This window comes from Kwoniella mangroviensis (assembly GCF_000507465.2).
Source record: "Kwoniella mangroviensis CBS 8507 chromosome 1 map unlocalized Ctg01, whole genome shotgun sequence".
Lineage (NCBI taxonomy): Eukaryota > Fungi > Basidiomycota > Tremellomycetes > Tremellales > Cryptococcaceae > Kwoniella > Kwoniella mangrovensis.
In genome coordinates, this window is record NW_027062533.1 from 12905232 (window position 1) to 12930812 (window position 25581).

At 44.5% G+C, this 25581-nt stretch overlaps 8 protein-coding genes and 1 non-coding gene across 9 annotated transcripts; 5 read left to right on the forward strand and 4 right to left on the reverse strand.

Annotated features, from left to right (window-relative positions):
* Positions 1 to 463: 463 nt before the first annotated feature.
* Positions 464 to 5061, reverse strand: I203_104885 (uncharacterized protein; the record flags this gene model as incomplete). The annotated part of the gene is made up of 22 exons (XM_065517639.1): positions 464 to 704; positions 792 to 966; positions 1029 to 1157; positions 1217 to 1318; positions 1376 to 1523; positions 1589 to 1818; positions 1877 to 2090; positions 2147 to 2251; positions 2306 to 2457; positions 2523 to 2732; positions 2800 to 2875; positions 2930 to 3091; positions 3154 to 3363; positions 3424 to 3638; positions 3705 to 3855; positions 3919 to 4269; positions 4341 to 4447; positions 4503 to 4575; positions 4633 to 4734; positions 4832 to 4880; positions 4963 to 4997; positions 5056 to 5061. The coding sequence occupies 22 exons, from the start codon at positions 5059 to 5061 to the stop codon at positions 464 to 466; spliced, it is 3243 nt and encodes a 1080-aa protein (XP_065374457.1).
* Positions 5062 to 5596: 535 nt separating this feature from the next.
* On the forward strand, positions 5597 to 7977 carry I203_104886 (uncharacterized protein; the record flags this gene model as incomplete). Its single annotated transcript, XM_019143532.1, has 9 exons — positions 5597 to 5906; positions 5978 to 6116; positions 6183 to 6300; positions 6367 to 6833; positions 6890 to 6971; positions 7037 to 7277; positions 7337 to 7396; positions 7460 to 7733; positions 7803 to 7977. 9 exons carry the CDS (start codon positions 5597 to 5599, stop codon positions 7975 to 7977), a joined length of 1866 nt encoding a protein of 621 aa, XP_019006581.1.
* Positions 7978 to 8205: 228 nt separating this feature from the next.
* On the reverse strand, positions 8206 to 9514 carry I203_104887 (uncharacterized protein; the record flags this gene model as incomplete). The annotated part of the gene is made up of 6 exons (XM_019143531.2): positions 8206 to 8284; positions 8392 to 8509; positions 8596 to 8916; positions 9002 to 9117; positions 9225 to 9295; positions 9422 to 9514. The coding sequence occupies 6 exons, from the start codon at positions 9512 to 9514 to the stop codon at positions 8206 to 8208; spliced, it is 798 nt and encodes a 265-aa protein (XP_019006580.2).
* A 387-nt stretch (positions 9515 to 9901) lies between these two features.
* I203_104888 (uncharacterized protein) lies at positions 9902 to 10883 on the forward strand (the record flags this gene model as incomplete). The annotated part of the gene is made up of 3 exons (XM_019143530.1): positions 9902 to 10087; positions 10200 to 10765; positions 10844 to 10883. 3 exons carry the CDS (start codon positions 9902 to 9904, stop codon positions 10881 to 10883), a joined length of 792 nt encoding a protein of 263 aa, XP_019006579.1.
* A 185-nt stretch (positions 10884 to 11068) lies between these two features.
* On the reverse strand, positions 11069 to 14255 carry I203_104889 (uncharacterized protein; the record flags this gene model as incomplete). Its single annotated transcript, XM_065517640.1, has 10 exons — positions 11069 to 11842; positions 11937 to 12201; positions 12262 to 12659; positions 12719 to 12815; positions 12877 to 12912; positions 12977 to 13080; positions 13136 to 13429; positions 13507 to 13762; positions 13834 to 13866; positions 13957 to 14255. 10 exons carry the CDS (start codon positions 14253 to 14255, stop codon positions 11069 to 11071), a joined length of 2556 nt encoding a protein of 851 aa, XP_065374458.1.
* Positions 14256 to 14871: 616 nt separating this feature from the next.
* I203_104890 (uncharacterized protein) lies at positions 14872 to 18985 on the forward strand (the record flags this gene model as incomplete). The annotated part of the gene is made up of 14 exons (XM_019143528.1): positions 14872 to 14901; positions 14982 to 15212; positions 15315 to 15508; positions 15587 to 15818; positions 15912 to 16017; positions 16079 to 16152; positions 16209 to 16625; positions 16688 to 16874; positions 16946 to 17085; positions 17142 to 17873; positions 17947 to 18409; positions 18509 to 18645; positions 18720 to 18763; positions 18844 to 18985. The coding sequence occupies 14 exons, from the start codon at positions 14872 to 14874 to the stop codon at positions 18983 to 18985; spliced, it is 3129 nt and encodes a 1042-aa protein (XP_019006577.1).
* A 584-nt stretch (positions 18986 to 19569) lies between these two features.
* On the forward strand, positions 19570 to 19640 carry I203_104891. Its single transcript has one exon. It is a non-coding gene; the product is annotated as a tRNA-Arg (tRNA).
* Positions 19641 to 20045: 405 nt separating this feature from the next.
* I203_104892 (uncharacterized protein) lies at positions 20046 to 23331 on the reverse strand (the record flags this gene model as incomplete). The annotated part of the gene is made up of 6 exons (XM_019143527.1): positions 20046 to 22181; positions 22240 to 22548; positions 22607 to 22677; positions 22730 to 23052; positions 23107 to 23201; positions 23269 to 23331. The coding sequence occupies 6 exons, from the start codon at positions 23329 to 23331 to the stop codon at positions 20046 to 20048; spliced, it is 2997 nt and encodes a 998-aa protein (XP_019006576.1).
* Positions 23332 to 24740: 1409 nt separating this feature from the next.
* On the forward strand, positions 24741 to 25462 carry I203_104893 (uncharacterized protein; the record flags this gene model as incomplete). Its single annotated transcript, XM_019143526.1, has 2 exons — positions 24741 to 24848; positions 24911 to 25462. The coding sequence occupies 2 exons, from the start codon at positions 24741 to 24743 to the stop codon at positions 25460 to 25462; spliced, it is 660 nt and encodes a 219-aa protein (XP_019006575.1).
* Between the last annotated feature and the right edge of the window lie 119 nt (positions 25463 to 25581).

The window sequence follows — 25581 nt, forward strand, 5'->3', positions numbered from 1 at the left end:
ACAAGAGATGGGAGATGAAAGATGGAATGAGGGATGGCAACGATGAGTGAGGGGTTGAGGGATGTTGGTTGAAGCATGTCATGAGGGGGACACAAAGTTCATTGTACTCAGAGTACACACCAACGACGTCACCGACGCACGGACACTTTGACTCGCTAAACCAAACCACGTGGTCAAGATCTATTTTGGTCAAAAAACGATCTGGTATCCATATCTCTCTCTGTCTCTCTCATCTTACTCTGTATGGGATGTAATGGGGGAATACCATATTGAAGGAAAAAAGAAGGTTTATTGCTATAATATAAATTGAATTAAGATGAATACCGATTTTACATATATTAACATTTTTTCAATATCATGCGAAAAGTGAAGGAGAAAAAGAAGGAGAAAGAACAATGCTTGTATATTATTTATTTTGAAATGTAGATTCGGAGTTGACTTGCGATTATGATGATCTACACAACTACAAATCCGCATCATCATCCAATTGGGCAGGTTTCAACATTCCCGGCACCCTGCTTGCCGCTTCTCTCTCTTCGGCAGCCTTCTTCTCTTGTTCAGCCTCCTTTTCGTCAATGTAAAGCTCAGCATTATCACCCGAGAATTCTTTGAGAGAGATCAAGAAGTCTCGTATGGTCAATTTGAATTTGATGGGGTCGTTGGAGTTTTCGAACATCAAATTGACGAATGATTGTATTTGAGCGCTATATCATCGCACACACTGCATTAGCTTATGCTTTATATATCCCCTAGGCTCGATCCCGGTGCAGCTACAAGAAGTGTTGACTCACGGTTGGACATGTCCGAACGCTTTAGACAACAGATCACTAATGTATCCCTTGAGGAACGTAGCATTGCTCATACTTGGATCAGAGACTTGAGCAGGGTCGAATAATGGAGCTTGGACTGAACCAGTCTCGACAAGTGAGATCAATCGAGCGAGTAAGATACCTTGCATCTTCAAACCTGTAAAGAAAGGATAATTAGTAAGGTATTTGCAGCACATATCTTAGCACAACACAACTTACCACTCTTGTGATCCGCATCGGTAAGTACATAGAAGACATCACCAATCATGTTCAACAAGTACTGTTGGTAGAACTGATTGGCGATGTCGGGCGTGGACGCCGCGAAATTGTTGGCTATCTCATAAGCGACTAACGGGAAATTTGACAGCTCAGCTTAAATCAGGCGGTGCTGAGAAGTAAAAGCTCACTGTTCAAGCCCGTATCGGCGATATCTCTCATAGTATGTTTGAATGCCCAAACAACCGAGTCCATGACGAGCTTGAATTGTTGAGGTGGAATTTCCAGAAGAGCTATAACAAGCATATGTTAATTGATGCTAGACATTCGCTAAATCCAAGACAGCTTACCAGGGAAACAAGTCAAGTTGATTGCTCTAAGCAACTTGAAGAATCCCACTCTGTGTTCAGGATACTCAGAGAAATCCTGGTTGATCATACCCAAAGTAGGCTCGAAGACAGCATCGAGGATAGGTACAATCTGAGGGGTAAGGATATTCTGCAGTGCAATACACTGTAAGCTGTCATCCTCGTTGATTCGTTTACCATTTCGTATCGGCTTACCCCTAATTTAGAAACGATGGTAGCGGTGACATTCAACACCTCGGCATCTCTCGCTGTAGGTACATTGTTGTTGTAATCACCCAAAATAGCATCGAAGAGACCTGGGATCAAGTTGGTATTTATACCCTCGAGATCTTCAGCCTTCTTGACGTAGGTTTCGACCAGTCGTAATATCTCCTTCTTGATCGTTCGAAGAGCTCGCACTTTTGGTGTTTTGGTGGCGATCACACCTGAAACCAAATACTTTCAATAATGGTCCAATGCGCGCCATAAAGAGCGAGTACTTACCTTGCTGAGCAACTTGATCACTTATAATTCCACTGACAGTCCTGTACAGACCTAACATATCGAGCCAGATACGGCCAAGTTGAGGGAGGAAGAATGATCCGATGGAAGTACAGGCGGAAACATTCGTTTTGAGGATATTGGAGAGGATTTTGACGTTCTCGGGGTTGCCAAGGACATCGACATTGCTAGCTGCTTGTTGCATGAGGTTGTCCCACTACGTTAAACAGTATCAATACCGACTATTCAAAGAGACTGTGCAAATCCACGTACAGCATTGTTTGGCAGCTCCATGAGTTTCTCGATCAATCTCTCCTGAGTGGGCTTATTAGGCTGAGAAGCGATCATGTACCCGACAGCTTCGTAGAACGTATGCACCTAAGGCATATCACAGTATGAGCTTTGTTCGTGTCACCGCATTCACCCGCTTACCTGCTGAGGTGAAAGATCCACCGTGATTCTATGTAACGTTCTCAAGATCTCATCGATGAAAGGTTCTTGCTCTCCAGCTTGCTGCATCACAAAATGTCGTCTACACTTTTGAGCGATCTTGATGAACGTATCACAAGCCATATCTTGAACACCTATAGTATGATCGAAATGATCAGCTTCTGTATCGCAGGCCGACAAGGGTTAAGCTCAGACTCACCTTCATGCGTTTCGTGCATGAACTCGAAAAGCTTGTTGACGACGGTTTTGAGGAACTTCCAGTGAGCCTTCAAGAATCGTGGGTATTGTCCGACAATGTACATGATGTCAGATGCACAGACAGCTTTGTTGTCCTTTCCTCTCTTCATCTCTGTCAGACCAAGCAGATCCTTGATGACGGTGACGAGGAATCGTTTTTCAGTTTCTTCGTCTATGCAATCAACCACTGTCAGCTTTATGCAGGCGACATGAATTGTGCCAAAAGTCGATCGACTCACTCATAGCACCAGAGATCGAACCGATGGCCCAACACAGGGTATTGAGGTTGTTCCATGACCATTCACTTCCGTCAATCTGATCAACTTATCAGCAGGACGTCGCCATCATGAGTCATCAAGGCTAGCTCACCTGTTTCGCCAGTTTGTCTGTCATGATAGTCTCCGTATCCTGAACATCTAGATGCGTCAAATAGACCAAGACCTCCCTCATACTCTTATATAGCACTATCGTATCACTTTCTTTCATGAATTCTCGAACAATCTCTCCTTCATCATTTTCCACGATTAATACCTGCAAGAAGCATTAGTACGTACCCTCGAGACACCGGGAGAATGCATTAAAGATTCACTCACTTCTTCAGGTTTCACCATCTTTTCAATCATCACCAATCTCAAATTCGATAAGATGTCCGAGTAAACGTTCTTTCGTAAAGGCATGCCGTTCAAAGCTAACGAGTGAGGTCCATTCAATCCTGCGCCTAATCCTCCGATGTTGAGGTTCATCAATGGGTTGATATCGCTCATGGGTAAGGATTGGATCTCTTCGTATAACTCTGCTACAAGCTGTTGATTCAAGATGCTTTGTCAGCTCAGCTACTCTGGAGTTCGTCAAGATTAGCTCACCTTGGCCCAATACTCCAAACAAATCTTGAATACCTCCCTGTCATCTACAGTGGATATCTTGATAAGGTACAAGTGAGCGTTGATGAGTAGTTCGGTGTTATCGGGAGTTTCGATGAGACGAAGATGGGTATGAAGGAAGTTGGTAAGGAAAAGAGCGAGGTTTTTGATAAGTTGTTGATCCTCATCGTCAGATGAAGCGTACGCGGCAGCCATATCTACGTCAAGGATTGTATGTCAGCTAAGCTAGATCAGATCGGACATGCCTAGGGTAGCTGACAAACCTGTATTTGGTGGTACCATCCTGTTGACACTAGTCATAACTACTTGGAAGAGAGTAACGAATTTCCCATTATATTCAGGTCCGACGTTCAAGGCTCCGATTTCTCCTAAACATTTAAGTGTGACATTTCGGAAATCTGGCACTTCGAGGAACTACAAACAGGAAGGAAACATCAGCTAAATCACACAAAACAGAAGCAGGGAGGAGTAGCTTACCCGTGAGACGAGATAATCGATAATTTGAGTTTCGAATATATAACCCAATGGAATCCAATTCAAGAACCTCAACAGAGTTTCTAAAGTAGCTTTGATCAGACTTGGCTTGTTTGCTTTCTCTAAGACTTCATTACATAGATTGAAGATTTCGCCAAACTCAGAACACATAGTCTGTTTGAGCGCTTTAGTTTTGGCTTGGGTCATTTGTTCGGCTGAGAAATCGAATACTTCCTCTGATAGTAATCTGAGGATGATCATGTTGTTCTCACAGAGGGAAAGGTTGGTACGTGAAGAAGCGCAGATTTCTGGTATGAATTGTGGCCAGTCTTTAGGCCATGCTTGTTTGAGAATCTAAACAATAGTGACAGTTAGCTTAAGTAGTCCGATATGAGGAGATCTTGAACGAGAAAGCTAAAGCTTACCTGCACAAGTACCAAATTAAGCTTGTTCAAATACCCCTTCTCTCTTCTCATCTTAGTCTCATCCTGGGATGTTTCTACGGTAGCTTGAACGATGAAATTTCGAATACCTGTAGAATTCGGATATCAGCTCTGCGATCCAATCACTGTATATATCAAACGCACCCGTTTGTTGGTCCGGAGGTAAGGCCTTCCATCGTGTCTGCACCAGTTTTTCTAGGATTTGCAAAGCGATGTACTGTTGATACCCAACGTATTAGCTCAATGTCTACCAGTTAAGCGAAGTTGAGCTCACTTTGGTGTTGATGTTCTGGGAAGTCTCGAGGACAGCAGGTACACGTTGCCATGAATCAGGATGATCTTGGAATTGAGTGAGCACCTTTTGAGCCGTTTGTTGCTGCGTCAAATCGTCCGTCAGTATCTGAAAGTGAATACCATATGTAGCGAGTGACTTGGATTGGCGGATTGTGAGTGGTCGAGGAAGGTTGACTTACCTGTGCTCCTGCACTGGTGTAGAACGCTTGTACGACCTGGTCGAGGACGCTGCAAGGTGTATCATGGTGTGAGCAAGGTTGGTGAGTTGACGTTGATGAGAGTGGGATGACGGAAGGTTGAATCAACTTACTTAACATCCAGATCCTGTGAGAAATCAAGAATGGCCTGATAATTCCTTTTGTAAGCTATCACTCTTACAACTGACGAGCAGTGTGTAGCTTACCTCCATCGTGGTCAGTTTCACACCTCTGATGTCCTACACACGTATAATTCGAATGTGTATTTCGTTCTTGTCTATAGCAAAGGTAGGAGGAAAGTCATGTCAACATTGATTTCTCTGATTAGTGGCAAGTGTCTCTTGGTCCTTCCCCACTGTACCGGCAACTCACCTTCGTTACGCGATATACGGTTTGTAATGACTCAAATGAGTGGACTAATTGCTGATTGTCTCCTCTGAGGAATGGTGACTTTTGAGTAGATGAGCGAGGTATGATTGAGATGTCTGATATAGTAGTAGACTTGATGATTATGTGATTGAGGTTGAGTGTTGAGTGTGGGTTGATGGTATCCAGAGACGCGGTTATCTGAGATGGAGGTTGATGGAATATCCCATGAATCAATTTATCACATTTTATCCCATCTCACCTTCACCCATACAACCATAACATGAACCGGTTAACAAGACACGAACCCATCTACAAAAGTTGGACGAGAAATCATCTTTCCATACTTAGTCAGCCTACCTCAACCACATATCGACAAACATGGTATCGACACCGCTCCGACGAGGTCGATTGCCCTCCCCTGGCGGTGGGGCAGACGACGAAATGGCCTTACCAGAAGACTACAAGCCCTACGTTCCAGTGGCAAAGCGTCGAGCGCAGATGCTCTCGCAACTGGGCTCTAAAAGGGAGACCGTCAAGAAAGTCAAGACTGCCGAAGAGCTTGAAAAGGAGGTGGAGAAAGAGTTGAGAGAACAAGCTGAAGATGAAGAGAGGGCTCGGGAAAAGGCCAGAAGGGAACGAACACTTCTACAAGCTGCTCAGGAGGTTAAGGAAAGAAAGGCTTTGGAGGGTGAGTCTTCGGCGCTGACTGTTATGCTGATTATCAAGACAGAGGCTGATGACATATCGGATGTTGAACAGACGCGCTGAAATCCGCTGCGGATAAAGAAGCTGAGAAAGAGGCGTTATTGTTGGCTGAGATGGAAAGGGCTCAAAAGAAATTGGCAAGTGCTCAAGAATTGGCTCAGGGGACTGTATATACAGAAAGTCTGAAGACATCGTAAGTGTCAGTCTGTTAGAATAATATAACGCCAGTGTACTGACTTATTAATTTGTATCCTGCCAGATGGAGACCTCCTCACTATGTACGGAACATGTCAGATGAAGAACATCAAGTGGTTAGAGATAAACTCCATATCATAACGGAAGGTGATGAGATACCACCTCCCATACCTCATTTCGCAGTGAGTACGACCAATCTGATCCCTCTCACTGAGAACAGTATACTGAATGTTTGTTTTGTTCCGTAGGATATGAAAGTACCCAAACCTATATTAGATTACCTAAAAAGCAAAGGTATCAAGAAACCTACCCCTATCCAGATCCAAGGTATACCAACAGCGTTTGCAGGGAGGGATATGATCGGAATAGCATTTACTGGATCTGGAAAAACATTGGCATTCACTTTACCAGCTATAATGCAATCGTTGGAAATGGAAGCCAAACTTCCATTCGTAAGGGGTGAAGGACCAGTGGGGTTGATCATCTGTCCTTCTAGAGAATTGGCTAGACAGACATACGAAGGTTGTCAAGCCATGTGCAATGCCTTGAAAGAAAGTGGGAATTATCCGGAACTTAGATCTTTATTGTGTATTGGAGGAATCAACATGGCAGATCAAGGGGATGTACTGAATAAGGGTGTACATATCGTGGTGGCTACTCCAGGTAGATTGATAGATATGTTGGATAAAGGCAAATTAAATGCTAATAATTGCAAGTGAGTGATTACCCAGAACATAGTCCGGAAAGGCGGATACTAACCCTTTTGTTCAGATACTTGTGTATGGACGAAGCTGATCGAATGATCGATATGGGTTTCGAAGAAGATGTGAGGAGTATAATGTCGCATTTCAAGGTGAGTGTCATAAAATTTAATTTCGGTCCACGAATGATATTGACAGATATTGTCCGTTTATATAGTATCAACGTCAAACACTTCTGTTCTCCGCTACTATGCCTCGAAAAATTCAAGATTTCGCTCAACAATCACTCATCAATCCTATTCTGGTGAATGTCGGTCGAGCAGGAGCAGCGAACATGGATGTTATACAGGAAGTTGAATATGTTAAACAGGAAGCCAAGATGGTGTACCTATTGGAATGTTTACAAAAGACTCCTCCCCCTGTTATTATTTTTAGTGATAACAAGAATGAAGTTGATGGTGAGCTATACTTCAAATCTTGAACTAAAAGCGAAGCTCACTTAAGCCGTTTATTGTAGATATCCAGGAATACCTTCTGTTAAAGGGTGTCGAAGCCGTCGCTATCCACGGTAGTAAGAGTGAGTAGACCAATTCCCGTTGAATACATGTTCACGAATATGCTAATGATGTGTAATATATAGCCCAGGAAGAACGTGAATACGCGATTCGGTCATTTAAGACAGGTGCCAAGGACGTTATGGTCGCCTCGGGTGTAGCGTCCAAAGGTCTTGATTTCAATGAGATCCAACATGTCATTGTGTATACCATGCCAAAGGAGATTGAAGATTACGTTCACGAGATTGGTCGTACGGGTAGAAGTGGAAAGACTGGTATTGCAACTACGTTCGTCAACATGAATACGAGTGAACAAACTTTATTGGACTTGAAATACCTCTTAATGGAAGCTAAACAGAAGTGAGTGACAGTTTTGCTTGATTACTATACTGTCAAGAGAGAATGCTGATTTCTTGGTGCGTAACTTAGAATTCCCGAATTCTTACTATCTATTGACGATCCTCGAGCAGCTCATGGAGGAGCACTCAAAGGATGTCCGATCTGTGGTGGTTTGGGTCACGGTTTACAGGATTGTCCGAAATTGCAAGAAGAACAAAGGAGGAAACAAGCTGCTAATACTAGATATGATGGTGGGGGATATTAACTGTGTTAGATATAAGACCAAACTGTACAATTTATCTTTAACTTTGTTGTACTGTAGAATTATGCATGCAATTGAGTATGTATTCGACCGTTGGGCTCACTCCGTACCGTATGCATAAAACCATATATACACTCTATAATCTATCTTTGCTACATTCGGGACTTGACTGAATCATGCCAGCATCTTATTGGTCTCTCAATTCCGTTCTCGTTGATTGCTTCAGTAAAGTTAATTTCCTTCCTCTTTCAAGACCTGTTCTACGGATTTCCCTTCTACGACTTCTTTGACTCTTTCAAGCACTTTGTTGCTGTTAACGTGCAGAGAACAAATCAGCGACTGTCCATCTTGATATGAGGAGAACCAGCTATGATATCAAGAAAACGATAATTCAGAGTGAGATCGATCGCAACTCACAAATCCCTGAATGGTACATGAGGGATCTTCTCTCTTTCACAGAAAGTCTTCAAATCCGAATGTCCATTGGCCATGACTTTGGCGAATAATAAATCGGCATGTTTAGCAGCAGACAGATCTAACAGTAAACAATCAAGGATTTAGTATACATACACCAAGTAGGGGTGAAGCCTGAATGTATGATGTGTGATTTGTATCACTCACCAGAAACACCATCCCCACAGAAAAACAACGTAGGTTTATGTTTCAGATTCCTATAAGGTAATATAGCCTGGGACTTATCATGTCCGAAACCACTTTCAGGATGTCTGTAAACAATCTCCCACGTATCTCCTTTTTTGGCTGGATCGGTAAATTCAACTTCGTTGGCTATTATATCGATATTTTCGGTATCTGGACCTGGCAATAAAGTTGATAAGACACCTTTGATGTTGGGTGCCATACCTGATGAAACTATTACGAAGGGGATGTTTTGAGATTTACACCAGGTGTAGAAGTTTACGAATCCAGGATCAAGCTTGATATCTATGTAGATTTGTGGACCAAGACATGAGTTCTATGATGACTATAGGATAGCAATGGTAGAATCATAGACCAGTGGTCCACTTACTCTTCTTCAATTCTTCTTTACATTCCTCAAAAGGATGATGTACAGATTCCAACATTTGTCTGAACGAATCTCTGAATGACATTCGGCCGGATAAACACTCGAGATTGAATTCTCGTCTATACAATAGTGGTGGAAATCATTAGTACGATATCATCTTCTCAACCCTAATTCCTCGATTGAAGTAATGATGACAAGACAAAAGACAAAAAAATGATATACTCACCGTTTATCAAATCCGAAACCTAAGTTATCGACGATATAATCATTCGAATCCTTATCCGTTATCGTTCCGTCCTATATATATTACAGAGCGATATCAATACCATGCACAGCTGGTCTGTTATGAATGAGTTCTAGCGTTGTCCAGCTGTCTCTCCTTGGCTTGAATTCCCCTTTGTCAATCAACGAATGATCACTCACCCAATCTGAAAGTACGACGAACTGAGCATCCTCGTGGATTGGTGGGTATGGGAGTACCGATCGAGGAGCGGTGGGTTCTTGGTCTGCTGACATTGTATATGATCTTCAATGGATATGAGCAGATGTAGTAGAAGAAGGAATGACACTATAATTGACGAATGTTGTATACACTCGAGTAAATAAGCAGCTTTGTTCAACTTTTTAGGGGGTTGTCCCTTTGTCAAGGTGTCATGTTTCAGGGTAACGTAGCAATGCGGGGGTTAACAGATAAAAGTACAGCTACGACCGTGGGAGAATAGTCTTACCAGTATTCGCGACTGAGAACCCGTCGAAAGCAAAGTGTTGAAAATCAGCGATCAAGTTACTTACTCGTAATGTTCAATGTTCAATCGTCAATCTTCAATCCTTGAACAGCTCCAGGTCATCGTCAATTGATACGCACACCCCCTCTTCCCAAAATCCAATTGGACCACCTCCAAGATGCGTATACATCTGCCGTTACATCCTGCTCAATTCGATCCTCCCGCGTCCTCCTCTTCATCCTCATCGTCATCGCCATTAATCCAACTCGGCGGCGATCTAGTATTGGTCGAACTACAAGGTGAACTCAGCTACGAAGGGGATAAGTCAGATGGTGTGATAGGTGTGATAGGACTGGATAGACCGGTGAGTCACATCATGAAATATCACTGTCATCTCCACCAAACACGTATCAGATATACATTCCAATTCATAAAGTCCGCACTAACTTAGAAGTGAAATTGTTATATTGCGATAGGACAAACCGACCTTGCATCTAGGTCCTCATCATCTTCTCCACGGTAAATTCGTCAACCTCCAAAAACCCTATGCAGTCATACGTAAGGTGATAGGTAAAAGTAATTCAGTAGAGGGAACAACGAAATTAGAAGGTAATGCTTCAAACGAAGAATCCAATGAAGAAGATTCATCATCAGAAGAAGAGGAAAATCTTTTTGGAAAAGATGATGAGCCCAGTACACCACTCAGATCCAAAGGAAAAGGAGTGGACTATTCCTCGAGTCCTGTATATGCTCCATTGACTCCTATAGATTATTCGAGTGATTTGGAGATGGACCCATCTTCTCCTGCTAGATCAGAGTGGGATCAGATTGAACATGATGATCAGGAAGACGAAGAACAAAGCCAGCAGAGACCAAACAAAAGAGCGAGGACGAAAGTCAATGGCAATGGAGGAGGGAAAATAAGTAAAGTCGAAAGAAGGAAGAAGGAAAAACAGAAAAAAATGAAATCGGGTGAGAAAGATAGAACGAGGAATTATCAGGTTATAGGGATAGTAAAGAAGAAAGTGGTATTTGCTTTGAGGTGAGTTTGATCTTACAATAGATTTTCACTTCCGGTAATGCTGACTCATAATATACTTTTGTCTATGCTTATATCTAGACCAGAACCTCTAGTCGCTCCTACTATCTTACCGGAGTAATACAACATGTAACATCGCTTGTCCTTCCATTGAGATGCTGGTGGAATCGTCTTGCTATTTCGTAATGATATATATATACCATGCATATGTTGTATCAATATGTTCAACTGATCAACCCATCCTATTCGCCGCATTCACAACAGCTCGACCAAGTCATAATGCCTCGTTCTGGCAATACCCCTTCCCTACCCATGAGAAGGTCCACCCTGGGGTCTAGTACTAACACTAAACAACAACTGTTTGCTCTTACCCTTTTTCTTCCCTCCTCCTCCTTGTTGTGACTGCGTATTGGTGGATCTATCAGCCGGTGAATCACTGATACTCAGATTTTTCATATTGACCGTATTCGTATTCGTATTCGTACTAGTTCCCCATCCATTACTTGGCGGTGGGTTTGGGTTCGCCCCCGTGATCCTCCTTATACTCTCATCCCTAGGATTCGGTTTCGAGAACAAAGCTTTCTTCTCGTCCGCTGACAATCCCTTATTCGAATTAGAAGGTAAACTGGGGAACGCATTATTATTTAACGATTTAGCCTTTGTGGCTACAGGGAAATTGACAGATCGGATCTGAGGTCCAGCTAAGGCCGAGGGTGTCTTGGAAGATGATCCTCCTCCACCATCTCCTGCCCAGGGCGTAGAATGTGCTGATTTTGGAGTACCGGAAGAGGGTCCAGAGAGAGAAGGGAATGCCGAAGTTGAAGAGATTGGTACTCTAGCACCTGATCCTGTACCGAATCGACCGTTCAAACCCGTAGTTGCTGTTGGTCGATTGACGGGATGAGATGCTGCTGCAGCTTCCACTCGACTCCATACCGTTCTCGATCCTGATCCACCGCCTCCTCCACCCGTTCGAGTGGATCGTTTGGCATTGAGGATCTGCCCAGAGGTAATTCCAGCATAATTTGATCCAAGTCCTTGGGGAGTCACGTTTCCTAATGAGGGGAATTGTTCTTGTTGCTACACAAGAATTGAGATCAGTCAATAGCAATAAATACCCGAGAGAGACGATGAAGCATTCTTGTGATTTCTATCAGCGGTTGAGCTGACTCACCTCAACTCTGAACGCATTCAAAGCTTCCAAAACGTTCCTACCCTTCTCTCCATCACCATCACCACTGAACAAACTCGATATTTCCCTGACTATACCAGTAGTAGTATCCAGATCTCTGTCAAAGACATGAAAGATCGTATCAACCATATCTTTTGCTGTCGATTCGTTGTTCTTATAAGATCGAACGGCAGATCGGAAAGAGGATAGCTTGGTAGGTGAATCAGAAACCAGCATGGATACTCTCGAGAGAAGTTCGGCGTGTCGTCTACTCGAACAAAGTCAGCTATGTTGTTACTATTAAGCGCTACAAAGCAGAGAGGCTCACGTTGCAGTAGCTTCATCAACATCATCTCTTTCGCTTGGAGTCGAAAATCCACTTCCGCTCTGCTCAGCTTGTTGGGTGACTCTCGATCCCTGATCATCGGGCCTAGTCAATCCAGTTGCGAAAGCTTTTCTTCTCCTGTTTTCTTCTTGTCTATCTCGATTTACTTGTCTTTCCTGCTGTTGTCTCTGAGCAGGTGTCAAGCTAGGTTGGTCAAGTTGTTGGTGACTTGGCCCTTCCCTGATTCTCGACGGTCCTCCTCGAGAAGGGTCGAACGGCTGGGCCAGAGTGAATCCTCTTGATCCATGAGATCTTCGATCCGTAGAAGAGCCGCCAGAAGAGAAGTCGACGTTGATCTGACGAGATTGTGCTCTATCACGAGCTGACATCGATTCGGAGTGCTGAGAGATGGTACAAGATATTGTAAGTCATGATAGGCAGAGGAGTGAACAGTTCTCACCTCTGATATCATATGGGCTTTCAGATCCATATCAGTGCCGAAAACAACGAACTTCTTCTCGAGACAAACCGGCTGAGGACAAGGGAAGTGGTCTTGGCTAGGTTGGGTTTGCTCATGTCAGTTATAATCGCCCTTCATGTTCTAGAGCCGTTACTCACTTGAAATGTTTGGCTAAAGAATCGTAATTTTGGAAACTATACAGGCAATCCATCAGATAACTTTCATAGATGGTCGACTGGTAAAAGAACAGCAACTCACTAGACATCTCTATCTCCCAGATCCTTACAGACAAAACACTCCTCATGATCCGCTCTCATATGTTTGAACAGCTCATCTGGCCCGAAGAATCCTTGGTGACAGAACTATCAAAGCATCTCATCAATGTCTTTCCTTCCCCTGATCCGTGACATCACTCACCTCGCACATTGGGTGAGGTGCATCCCACCCTTTGACCATCTCCACTTCATTTCCCCTAGGTCTAGGTGGTCTTTGACCCCTCTTCAATCTGGATGGATCGTGTAATCCAATCAAGTTGGGTGGATATAGCCCTTGTTCATGCGCGAATCTCGATAAAGTCGATCTACACAGACCACAAATCATCAAGCCGTGCGTTGCTACTGTATGTTTCTCGAGCGATTGCCAATTGGTTCCCTGGTATGGACAGTCGGTGTATGGACAGTTGAATCGGAGCAGTAGCAGAGTAGCATCCATCTATCACCGGATACAAGAGAGCTCACGTCAGCGTTGTTGGTCATCTTTGCAACTTCAGGAAGGGAGTAAATACATACCATATCTTCATCTTCAAAGACTACACCCAAAATATCATCCGCATAAGGGAAAGCACTGATATCCAACGTTCCGGGATGTATGATCCCTTCATCCCATTTGGCACCCTTTGGTAAGCTTTCTATCTTCGCTTGAGCTTCGGCGATCACATTGGCTGGCGAAGGTGTCATATGATGTTCTGAAGGGAAAGGAGCGGAGGGAGATCGGGAGAATAGGAGGGATGATAATGGTGTTTTGCAAAATGTACAATCTGTTTTTCTACAAAGGGAAGGAAGGCATCCGTCATTTGGAGTTCAAAAACATAGGACTTATCCAAGACGAAAACTCACTTATAGAACGTTCGTAAACGGACTGCACAGACGCTATCGAGACAACAGCAGTAGTAGTAAGACCCAGATCATGGAAACAGACCGTTTCGTCGCCTGATCAGTAAAGACAAGAGGGCCACTCACTGACATGTCCTATGTCCACATACACCCACACTCCAAAATGTGATCGGTTCTGCACAGATGAAACAGACATCATCATCCACCTCGGCAGGAATCTGTTCGTCGCTCGTATTTGTTTTGGTGGTCGTTCCATTCTTCTTGTTCTGGTCTAAAGCAGCTCTCTCGGAGGAGGTACGAGTAGGTACATGGGATATGGCATGTTCTGGATCTGGTGTTGGGATGGTTGCAGAGTTCTTTCGATTTGGTTTGCCTTTTGATTGTGGGTTTGAGGAGAGGGAAGTGTCGAATCCTCTTCGTGACATTGCTGATTGACTATTGGACTCGGTAAGGGTTGAGTAGCACAGGGAGGGTAGAGATTACTTTCAAGCCGCAGATGATGAGCGATGGTACTGTGTATGATGATATAGTACTAATCAGATGTCATAAGCTGATGTTATCTGTTCTGCATGCTCTATTCGCTATTCTCCATTCTCGATAGTCGAGCATCCCATCCCATCTCAATTTATCGATGACATACTTCCAAATCTGACACTGGACATTTCGGATCCGGAGTCAAACTAAACGACACACGTTGGCATTATCGAGTAGACCGCATAGATGTGATAAGCCGGATGAGGATCAGATGTGCTGACGTAACGGATCTACCTTGAGTGTTGTTAGCGGGCCCAAGCGCGTCACACCGTTCGTTGCTCACTGCTCACCGCACCACGAGTGCTTATTGTTGTCGTCCACAACCCTCGAGGTCACAAGAGTGTTGAAAGCATAAACACATATCAGTCCATAGACTATAGATGACAACGAGCTGGGATCATATCAAACAGGACGCACTCAGATAACCAGCGATAAAGCACGATCCGATTCATCCTTCTGCCTTGCTAGTCTCTCTCTTCATCGCACCGAAAGAAGGATAGAGTCATCATGGCGACCTCAATGAGGGGTTTGACCCAGGTGAGTGACTTCAAGTTTTCCGATGTGCTATATCATTCAATTGATGGGAGGATATACACTAACGATGTTCATAATCCTAGTACATATCGGATCTCCGAGCATGTCGAGTTCGAGAATTGGAGGAGAAACGTATTAATCGTGAGATGGCGCATATAAGGCAGAAATTCAAGGATGGTAATTTAGATGGATATCAGAAGAAGAAATACTTGGCAAAAGTCGTCTTCACTTATATATTGGGGTATAAAGTGGATGTGGGTCATATGGAAGCTGTTAATCTGATAAGTAGTGGGAAGTATTCAGAGAAACAGATTGTAAGTCTATCCCACCGGTTCTAGTAAGGAAGGGCTCTCCTTCTCGACCATACGACAGTCAATGCAAATCATGACCTATGCTTACTTTCAATGAGAACACAGGGATACCTCGCATGTACGCTGTTAATGCACGAGAACTCCGACATGGTACGACTAGTGATCAACTCGTTTCGAAAAGACCTGGATGATCATAATGAAATCAACAACTGTTTGGCTTTACATGCCATCGCTACGTTGGGAGGTCAAGAGATGGCAGAAGCGTTGGGTGAGAATGTATATAGATCGATGATCAGTCAGTAAGTTGCTCTCTTTTCATGAGCGATGAAATTCAAGTCTCTTGTCATATAATGCTAACAAGGAATATTCTTCGTCAGGACATCAACTACATTTGTCAAGAAGAAAGCAGCCTTGACGTTGCTGAGATTATATCGAAAACACCCAACGGTACTACCAGCAAATGAATGGGCAGAAAGGGTAATATACATGATGGATGATTACGACCATAGTGTGGTAATGACGATAACGACCTTGGTCACTGCGATGGCTCAAGATCATTTAGAAGCGTTCAGTGGATGTTATCAGAAAGCTGTCAACAGGCTGGATAAGGTGAGTCTCATTAATTATCCCTGTACAACCCATCTCCTTCCTTCACTGTAGCGTACAACTATGGTATTGAAGCTGACCTGATTCAACGCAAAGATTGTCTTTGATCAAGAAACACCTGCAGAATATGTATACTACAAAGTTTCAAATCCTTGGTTGCAGATCAAGCTGTTGAGATTACTTCAGTACTACCCTCCACCAGGTGAACTGATTCTCGTTGACCGTGAAAGTTTGGACTGGCAGCTTATGAACCTACTTTGCAGATAATCAAGAAGTAATTGACATGGTAAATGGTATAATTCAAGCCATCATCGATACCTCGCAGGAAACTCCTCGAGTAAGTCTGCCACGATCTCGATTACATCTTACATTGACCTTCCATGATCCTCATAGAATGTCCAACATAACAACGCTCAGAATGCCGTCCTGTTCGAAGCTATCAATTTGGCAATCCACATCGATCCAGAGTCCAAAGTATGCCATAATGCAGGTATACTATTAGGTCGATTCATCATGGCCAAAGAGACCAACGTACGATATTTGGGGCTGGACGCCATGGCTCATTTGGCTGCCACTTCTAGCTCTTTGGACTCCGTCAAGAAACATCAGAATATAATCATACAGAGTCTGAAAGATCGTGATATCTCTGTCAGGAGACGTGCTTTAGATCTATTATATTCAATGTGCGATACCACGAATTCGAAAATCATTGTTGGAGAATTGGTTAGGTACCTGCAAGTGGCTGATTACAATTTGAGAGAAGAGATGGTGTTGAAGATTGCTATCTTGACCGAACGATTTGCAACCGAGGTGAGTATACACACGATGTAAATTGAAATGCGTATCCAGCTGATGCGTGGCTCCATTTACAGTATGAGTGGTATGTCGATACGATACTGCAGCTCATCGCTGCTGCTGGGGATCATGTGGGAGCGGAAGTATGGTATAGAGTAGTACAATTGGTCACAAACAATGAAGATCTTCAGAATTATGCTGCTCAAGCTGTATATCACCACTTGCAGGCTACATCATGTCATGAGAATATGATTAGGGTAGGAGGTAAGCAGCTTTTCTCTCATCATGGTCGATACAGTGTCCCATGCTTAAGCTGATTTCATTGGGATGATCAGGTTACATACTGGGAGAGTTCGGACATTTGATCGCCAACGAACCTGGGTGCAGTCCCATCGAGCAGTTCCAAGCATTACATTCCAAGGTCAATCTGTGTACAGCACCGACTCGTGCACTACTACTGACAACATATATTAAGGTAAGTCCACAATCAAAATGCTAAACATGTTTCATTGCTAACACAATCGCGACCAGTGGGTAAACCTATTCCCTGAGATCAAAGATCACCTCGTCAACATATTCGAACGATATGCCCACGTTTTAGATGCGGAGTTACAACAACGAGCTTGTGAATATCTTGCCCTATCTCAAAGAGGTGAAGACGACGAACTGCTATCGACGATATGCGATGAGATGCCAGTGTTCCCCGAAAGAGAATCAACATTAGTAAACAGATTACATAAGAGGGGCGAACAAGCTCAGGATAAGAGGACGTGGATCATTGGACATAAAGAGGATAACAAAGGTAGAGAAGCTGAGAGATTCAAGAGTTTCAGAAAAGGTACAGCAGACTCAAATACGATAGTATCGGCTCTACCCCCATCTCAATCCCAGCCACCGGCACCTCTTGCCCAGGCTCAGCCACAAGCTCAAACGCAAAGATCTATGAGTATAGGCGCGGATACGATGATGGGTACGACATCTCACGGACCAGCCGATGATATCATGGCTTCCCTAGCTGAATTGGATCTCACCAATGGAGGTTCGGGTGGTGGAACCATTCAAGATGAACCACTCTTGATGCCTGCTCCTACAGGTCATACGGGTGCTGCTGCGGATCTAGCTGGATTGTACGATGCTCAACCGATAGAGCCTCAGGCGCCAGCTCCGGTACAAGCCAATGGAGGCTTATCTCATACCGCTACGCTCGGTGGGGTCAACCCAGCTTTGTTGGCTACTCTTACTGTAGGAGACCATATTGAAAAGGTGCGTGGAACGCTTTGGATCATGGGGTGATGACGTATAGCTGATCAAGATCATCTCTCATCTCATTGTATAGTGGTTCGAGAGATTAACATATTCAAACGAAGGGATCTTATACGAAGATAATACTATTCAAATTGGTATCAAAGCTGAATATCATGGACATCTCGGACGATTAGCCTTATTCTTCGGGAACAAATCTGAACAAACACTGACGAGGTTTGATTTATCAATTGATAATCCGATATCCAACTGTCTAGGAGTGAAATTCCATGACTCACCTATATCCGAGATTGTCGGTGGAGCTCAGATTCAAGAAATGTTACATATAGAATGTAAATCACCTTTTGGACTGGCTCAACATGGAAATGGTTTAGGTCAATTACCATTAATTAGATTGAGCTACCAAGTCGATGGAACAGACGATAACAAGGAACCGAAAATATTGGTATTGAAATTACCTATCGTACTTAGTAGATTTGTTGAGGGTGTTAATCTTGGATCGGGGCCTTTCTTTGAAAGATGGAAAATCATTGGGGGTGAGTAAGAACTAGAAAACCTTAAAAATCTGTTGTATGTCCTATCCTGTGTTTATTTGTATACTGACCCGTCGCCCGTTGCATATCGCGTTTCCCCAGGCGCACCAAGAGAAGCTCAGCAGATATTCCCTATCCGACTTACATCTTCGAACGAAGTTGATATCGCACGTAATAACAGGATCGTATCTGGTAATCGACTTTCAGTATTGAGCGGTATAGATCCCAAACCTGAGAATGTGAGTGAACAATGCCACTTACCTCAATAATCATGCCGTATCATCTAGCTAACCACGCGACACGTATCTGCTAGATCGTCTTCGCCGGTGTTTTGCACATGTCAGAAGCTGGGAAAGTGTGAGTAGCCATTTTCACCAAGTGTCATGTTTCCCCTAGTTTTCCATTATAGCTGATTTTTCACCTTCTACGATTCATAGTGGTATATTAGGTCGATTGGAACCTAACAAAGAAGCCAAATTGTGTAGATTGACAATCCGATCGACCAACGAAGATGTTTCTGCTGAGATACTGAGATTGACAAGTAAACCTCTGAATTTAGATGTGGCCAGTAGCTTGTAATGGGTAATCAAGGGATAAATTAGAAACCTGCTTGTAATGTATTCTCTTTGATTGCATCTGTCAAGTACGATCATACCCGTTTTGCATCATATCGACTATATTTAATTCTTCATCCCTTTGTTTTCCGAAAAAATTGAAGTTTGAAGTCCAGATAGAGAACACAAGGTTGCATATCTTCCTTTCGATCGGATCGTTTTTATGAGTATCTCGATATGATATGCATATAGTATGAATCAGGTGAAGATGGAGAACTCATCTCATGATCCTGATATAGTATTTGGCTATGAGTTAATGCCTTATTACTCCCCTTTCCTCTATGAGGTAATAGGGTATAGTATCGAGTACCTCATTAATATAACATTATCTACACAACATGACAGCAATTCTATCAGCACTATATAACCTTCTAGAAGTACTAATTGTACTTGTACCTATTCTGCTTGCTGTAGCCTGCATGACTATTATCGAACGAAAGGTACTAGCGGCAATGCAACGACGAATAGGACCGAACAAGGTAGGATGCTATGGGATACTGCAACCATTTGCCGACGCTCTGAAGCTAGTAGTTAAGGAAACAGTTGTGCTCGCCTTTCGTATAATGGTAGTACACCTGTCTTCGAAACAGTGAATGTGGGTTCGATCCCTGCAAGGCGGTTTTAGAGCAAAGGCGAGTATAGTATAGTGGTTAGTATGTCTTCCTTCCTTTTTTAACATATTACTATTATACTAGATATTGAATATATAAGTAGCGTATCATGTCGTATCCATCTGACATTGTATGTCTATTATGCATTAGATTCGTATGGTACATACAATGTAATATCACCTAATCCATTCAAACACGTCTTCAGTTATTCGTATGCAATAGACAAGAAACCAGTTTCCTTATTTTGAGACCGGACCAGATGATCAGAAACAAGTATGTCATTTCATCGTCGATCATCTCCTCTACATCCACACATACAATCAAGGTAGTTGTGATCCAAAAACTTTAAACCTTTGGTCATTTGATTTTCCCTCCTCCACTAACAAAAACCTCTATGTGATTTTCATAAACCCATTATCCCCTCCAAGCATGACCATCCCTCTGAGCCGGCAAGGTGCTCTTCCATCCTTCAGGCGGTACGATCGAGTTCGGCAAAGTAGGAGGAGGCGTATACCACTGCTGCTGTTGCTGTATCAAAGCAGGATCTTTCGGAGGAGGTTGAGGACTTGGTGTTCGAGCAGGGATGATACCCCCTCCTGAACCAGTGGTAGATAAACTGTTCATGTAGGATCTCCAATCTTTCTTGGTATTGCCACTGCCACCGACTGGAGAGGGCGAGGGAGTCCGTCCATTATCTGGAGCAGCATTAGGTGAGTTGGAGTAAGTAGGTGGGATTAGCTGACTGGAAGAGCCCGAAGGTGGTGGTGGCTGGACTTGATTCTGCCATGTATCGGGTTGATACGGTGTTTGGTGAGGCCGAGGTGATGGTGATCTACCGTATCCGACTTGAGAAGACACCTGACCATAAGGCTGAGGCGAAGGCGCACGATTAAAGTCGTTTTGAGGTGGGGGTTGCGGCGATGGCGCTCGGTAATCGTTCTGAGGAGGTTGAGGCGAGTTATACTGCTGAGCAGGCGGCGGTGGCTGTTGAGGATAGTAGCTTGTCGGATTATGAGGTTGAGGCGAGGAGTAATGACTCTGTGGCTGTTGCCAACTAGGCTGTGTGGGGATAGATGGAGCCGGAGCACCCTGGTAAGGCGGTTGTGCCGGTGGCTGAGGTGTATATGGTGATGATTGAACAGGGGAGAAGGCTTGTTGTCTTTGAGCATTATAAGCATTAGGATCGTGAGATAGTCGACTTTGATGACCTTGTTGCCACGGTGCTTGTTGTGGCTGAAGCGTGGTGGTATCTTGTCTTTGCTGCGCGTACAGCTCGTCAGATGGGTAGTAGCCTACGGACTGACGACGAGGAGGGGGAGGTTGGGGCCGACTCTGCGGGACAGGAGGAGGAGATGTGTAAGTCGAGGTTGAAGGAGGTAACTGTCCATAAGAAGGCTGAGCAGGCATTTGCCCAAATTGCGATCCATTCTGCTGGCCATATGAGGGTTGAGGCGGAGGGGGCGTTGGCGGCGCTTGCGCTGACTGCGTTTGTTGATACCAGGGGACGTAGCCACTATCGTTGGGAGGAGCTTGTATTGGAGCGGTAGAGGTCTGTCCGGCGGATGGTTGACTAGTATGGGCATATGTATAACCTGGTTGAGGAGGGGGAGTCGCTTGATATGCTGGCTGAGTGCTTTGATTGTAAGCAGGGGAATAGTTTTGCGTATGTGGAGGAGTTTGCTGATAGTCCTGTCCTGCTGGTCTAGGAGGATATGTGTTAGTCCTTGTAGGCGTATGGTAAGATTGTTGTGGCACAGGCGGCAATGGTGCGTTTGGGTCCACATATGATCCGTTTGGTTGGGCATATTGACCAATAGCGGGGCTAGCTGCGCGTTGAGGGTCTACGACGGGCTGGGTCAGCGCACTGAAAGAGTTGGTGGGCATATAATAATGAGAGGAAGTAGAGGGAGAGATGGGCGGTGCAGAATTGGAGGGTGGTGGTGGGGCAGGCGTGGGGGAAGCATGACTATACGTAGTGTCAATAGGAGCTGGAGTGGCTGTTGAAAAGCTGTGTGATCGAGGGGGAATATGTTGTTCGGATTGAGGAGGACCAGCCGGTCTAAGCGATTCTGGAATCGTTGAGGGAATCCGATTGCCCGCATGGGCGAGCGAATGCTGAGGATACTGCTGCAATCCCAGCTGGCCGTATCCTCCTCCTGAAGCAGGTCGAGGAACAGGTGTAGCTCCAGCTTGTAACCTTTCCTGCTCCAGCCTCTGCACTTGTTCCCATGGTAATGCATCGTTCGATGACAGAGGTCTAGGATGAGGCGTGGGAGCTGGTGCAGGCTGGTTCTGAGGTAGATGTTGTGCCCATGGAGCGTCGGATGATCCACCTCCAACCGAATGCCGATGGGCACCATAGCTGTGACCAGAGATAGATGTCGTCAAAGAAGGCGCAGAGGTCGCTGTCAATGGTCTAGAGGAGTATGATGAACCGATAGACATCGAAGACATTGGTCGTGTAAGCGCATCGATAGAGGATTGAGAGTCATGTGAGAGTAGTGTTGAGGCTTGAGCAGGGGGATAAGTCGGCTGTCCAACTTGGGATGGCTACGATGGAGGTATTCAGTGTACAGATGCGACTGATCAGGTCCGTATCAAAACTCACCGGTATGTCCTGATTCGCTCTGTGACCAGGAGGTAATCCTAAATTCGCAAAACTATTTGAGGGAGGCAGCTGAGTTTGGGCAGGAGGTTGAGGGTTCAGCGATGGCGATGGTGCACGACCTTGCTGCACATAAGGTGGGATGTACAGGCTCATTCCAGACACACTTCCCGAGGTTGCCAATCCTCCGCCGAGGTTTGTCCTGCTCGCTGCTGATGCAAGCGTACCAGAAGGACTGGCATTGAAAGTACCGGCTCCACCATAGTTGTGTATGGCGGGACGAGGAACATTCCGTTTCACGGGGGGTGCGTTCTATTAGCCAGATCAGCTGTTGTATGCTAAGAAGTAAAAAAGTGCGACGAGGACATACATTCGAGAAAAAGGTTAATTCCAGATATACCTCTCCACTATACTTGTCCTTGTACAGGAAGTCGTACCATTCTATAGGGTCGTCAGCTAGCAGCCCTTAGATTTACCATTTCTCTGTACTCACCATCGACTTCTCCCTTTTTCAACACATCATCTATGTTCACCACGCATTCTCCTATCAATTCCGGTTCCTTCGCATCATCCGCATAACAAGCTACCTTCATACTTTTCCCTCCCTTCTTGCTCAACGGCCCTTTCCTACTCTTGTTTGCTAATGCTGCAGACGTGATTACTCCAGAAGGTGAGTCTTTAAGTGGTGGCGGAGGAGCGCCGTTGGTAGAAGAGTTGAGCGAATCAGGTTGTGACTCTGATCTAACGAGGACATCGTCGAGATCTTCCACAATAGCGAATCGAAGCTCTTCGTCCCATTCTGGATGCTGTCCTCCACTAGATAAATTGTCAGTTGTGCCCGATAGTCGCTCTACTGCGTGCTCAACTCACCGTTTTATAGGTTTCGTACGTTGCTTGTCTTCCCCTATTGAGACTGTACAAAATGGATCCTGTTTTCCAAACCTAGATTTGTTGACGAGATTTTTCTGGGAACATTGCAATGTGAGCGTCTGCAGTCGTCACGTAAGTTTGACAATCATAACAGGTACTCACGGCTTTTCCCACGACCACAACCAAAGTACCTAACTCCTTCGGGTCCAGACCTGTTGCACTCATGATGATGAAGTGGTAAAGTTGTTTATGACTGTCGGAATTGGACTTGGAAGGGGAAGACCGAGTCTAAGTCGATTTCGTGATATTATTATAGGACAGGAGTAGTTTGAAGTTCAATCATTTGAAGATCTTGAACGCCTGGAGCAGTATATTGACAAGCTCTGATGTCGGTAAATGGTCCGTTGGTTATACTCGTTGGGATGGCGTTACAGTAAGCAAGTCCGTGAGGTCGTGTCGGTATCGGCGAAGGGCGTATACTCGAAGCAAAGATAGTCGGATACCGATATTTTCCACTATGCTGCAAGATTATATTTATGAAGAGAGGAGACTTTTGGGTAGTTGAAGCATAGCAATCGTTGACACAGCATTAGGTTGTAGATGATAACGTTGATTCTCGGTGCAATTGGGATTTGATGTGTACGTTGGAAGGATGTCACCCACAGTCATGATCTTGGCGCGTCGATACCAGAATTTTAGGCGAATCATCGTAAAGATAGGCACGCATGATCACATACCTACACCTCGTTATTCTGGAGATTTACGGACCAAACCTAGATATACATCGGGCATATGAAGATGGCTGCTAATTCAGGAATTCTATGCCCTTCATGTTCAATCTTGAAACCGTACAACCTCCAGGTAACGGACCGATGAGGTAGAGTTTACGAAATGCACAATACGCACGTTCCTTCTTTACGGTTCACCTGCCACATCTGTAAGTGGCTCTCAACGGGGAACATATCCCTTGACATGTCTAACAAGCTCTCGAAAGGAGCTTCCTCTTTGTACATGTAGCATACATGATAAGACTTCGACAGTCTATTTGAAACCATTGACAAACTCCTCGATAGAGCACATTATGCCTTCTGAGTGCAATCACAAGACCCACTATGTCAATTCATGTTACTGATTTACCTACTCACGTACTTCTCGCGATCGCATCGCATCTCGATCGACTATCTTTGGTGAATCTCGCGCTATCGTGCGGTAGTCTACAGCCAATAGCAGAAGAATTAATATGGTCCCACTTAGTTCTCTCTGTCCATCCATCGATTGGTCGCTCAATAATCAAAGATAGAATATCAAGGATACGAGATGCCCACACTTGGCAATCAGACTATCATCTGTATATGGCCGGATCATCGTATGGAGCACTCATGCAAGATCTCACGAATCATCTGCTGGCTCATCCCTTTTGGATCAAAAGTGTCCGAAGGATTTCCGTGGACATCGATAAATTAATCTGTGAACCATTTCGATATCTACTTCAACTTACATCTCCCACACTAAAGAGCTGAGAGCTGCTCCCTTCTGAATTCGCTTTCGGTCCTTCAAGATCACAAAGCTTACTCACCATTGAGCAAGTCTTCCGCTCGCTCAACACATCTCAGAAGAAGCTTGAATACCTATCCATGAACATAGACGCATTTACCGCCCTCAAAAGAGTAAATTCATTACCCTCTCTTACGTTCCTCTCAATCACAGATAAGGATTTGAAGTATACCCTGCCGCTCTTACAGGTAATGTTCTTCAATATGGAATGGACGCAAGCACGAAAGCTGATGGCATCTTGGTATGATAGCCCGATACGATACCCGAATCGGATACTATGACGACCTTATATTTGAATGGGTATTCAACTCTCGCACAAGGCACAACTTCCTTCGCATGGGACGAAGAATACCAAGGACTCCCTGCGCCTATCCGACCGATCCCGTCGTCTATCCTAGCTCGGATTCGACAATCAAAGAATCTACGACTCATCTTGTTTCCTACAGACCATGTTGATGAGCTCAGTCATGTCGGCGGAGAATATCGATCAGATCAGGAAGCCCTCAAGACGATAGGACGGGGTGTACTGATACGTACTTACACCACTACTGATCCATATGGGGAGGTGGATACCTGCACTCATTCCAGGAGTTATTCTGCTCGTCACACTCACGTTTCTAATGCTCAAGTGTATCATGCTGAGGACGTATGGGAAGAATATACTGACTTCTACGGCAAATACGTCAATGCGTCCGTGCTAGGTGAAGTGTATAAAGTATCTGGAGAAGAGGGGATGTGGACGGAAGGAGGAAGAGACTTGCAAATGCCCGAACAGAGCTGGGATGTGCTCCGAAAGGGGTAGCAGCACCGTTCGTAAGCTGCTTTCATCGAAATTGACATCAAAGGAGGGAGAGGTGATGGGTAGGTGATATGAGGCAGGGGATGAAGGCGCGGATGATCAAAGGAGAGCTATTTCTTTTT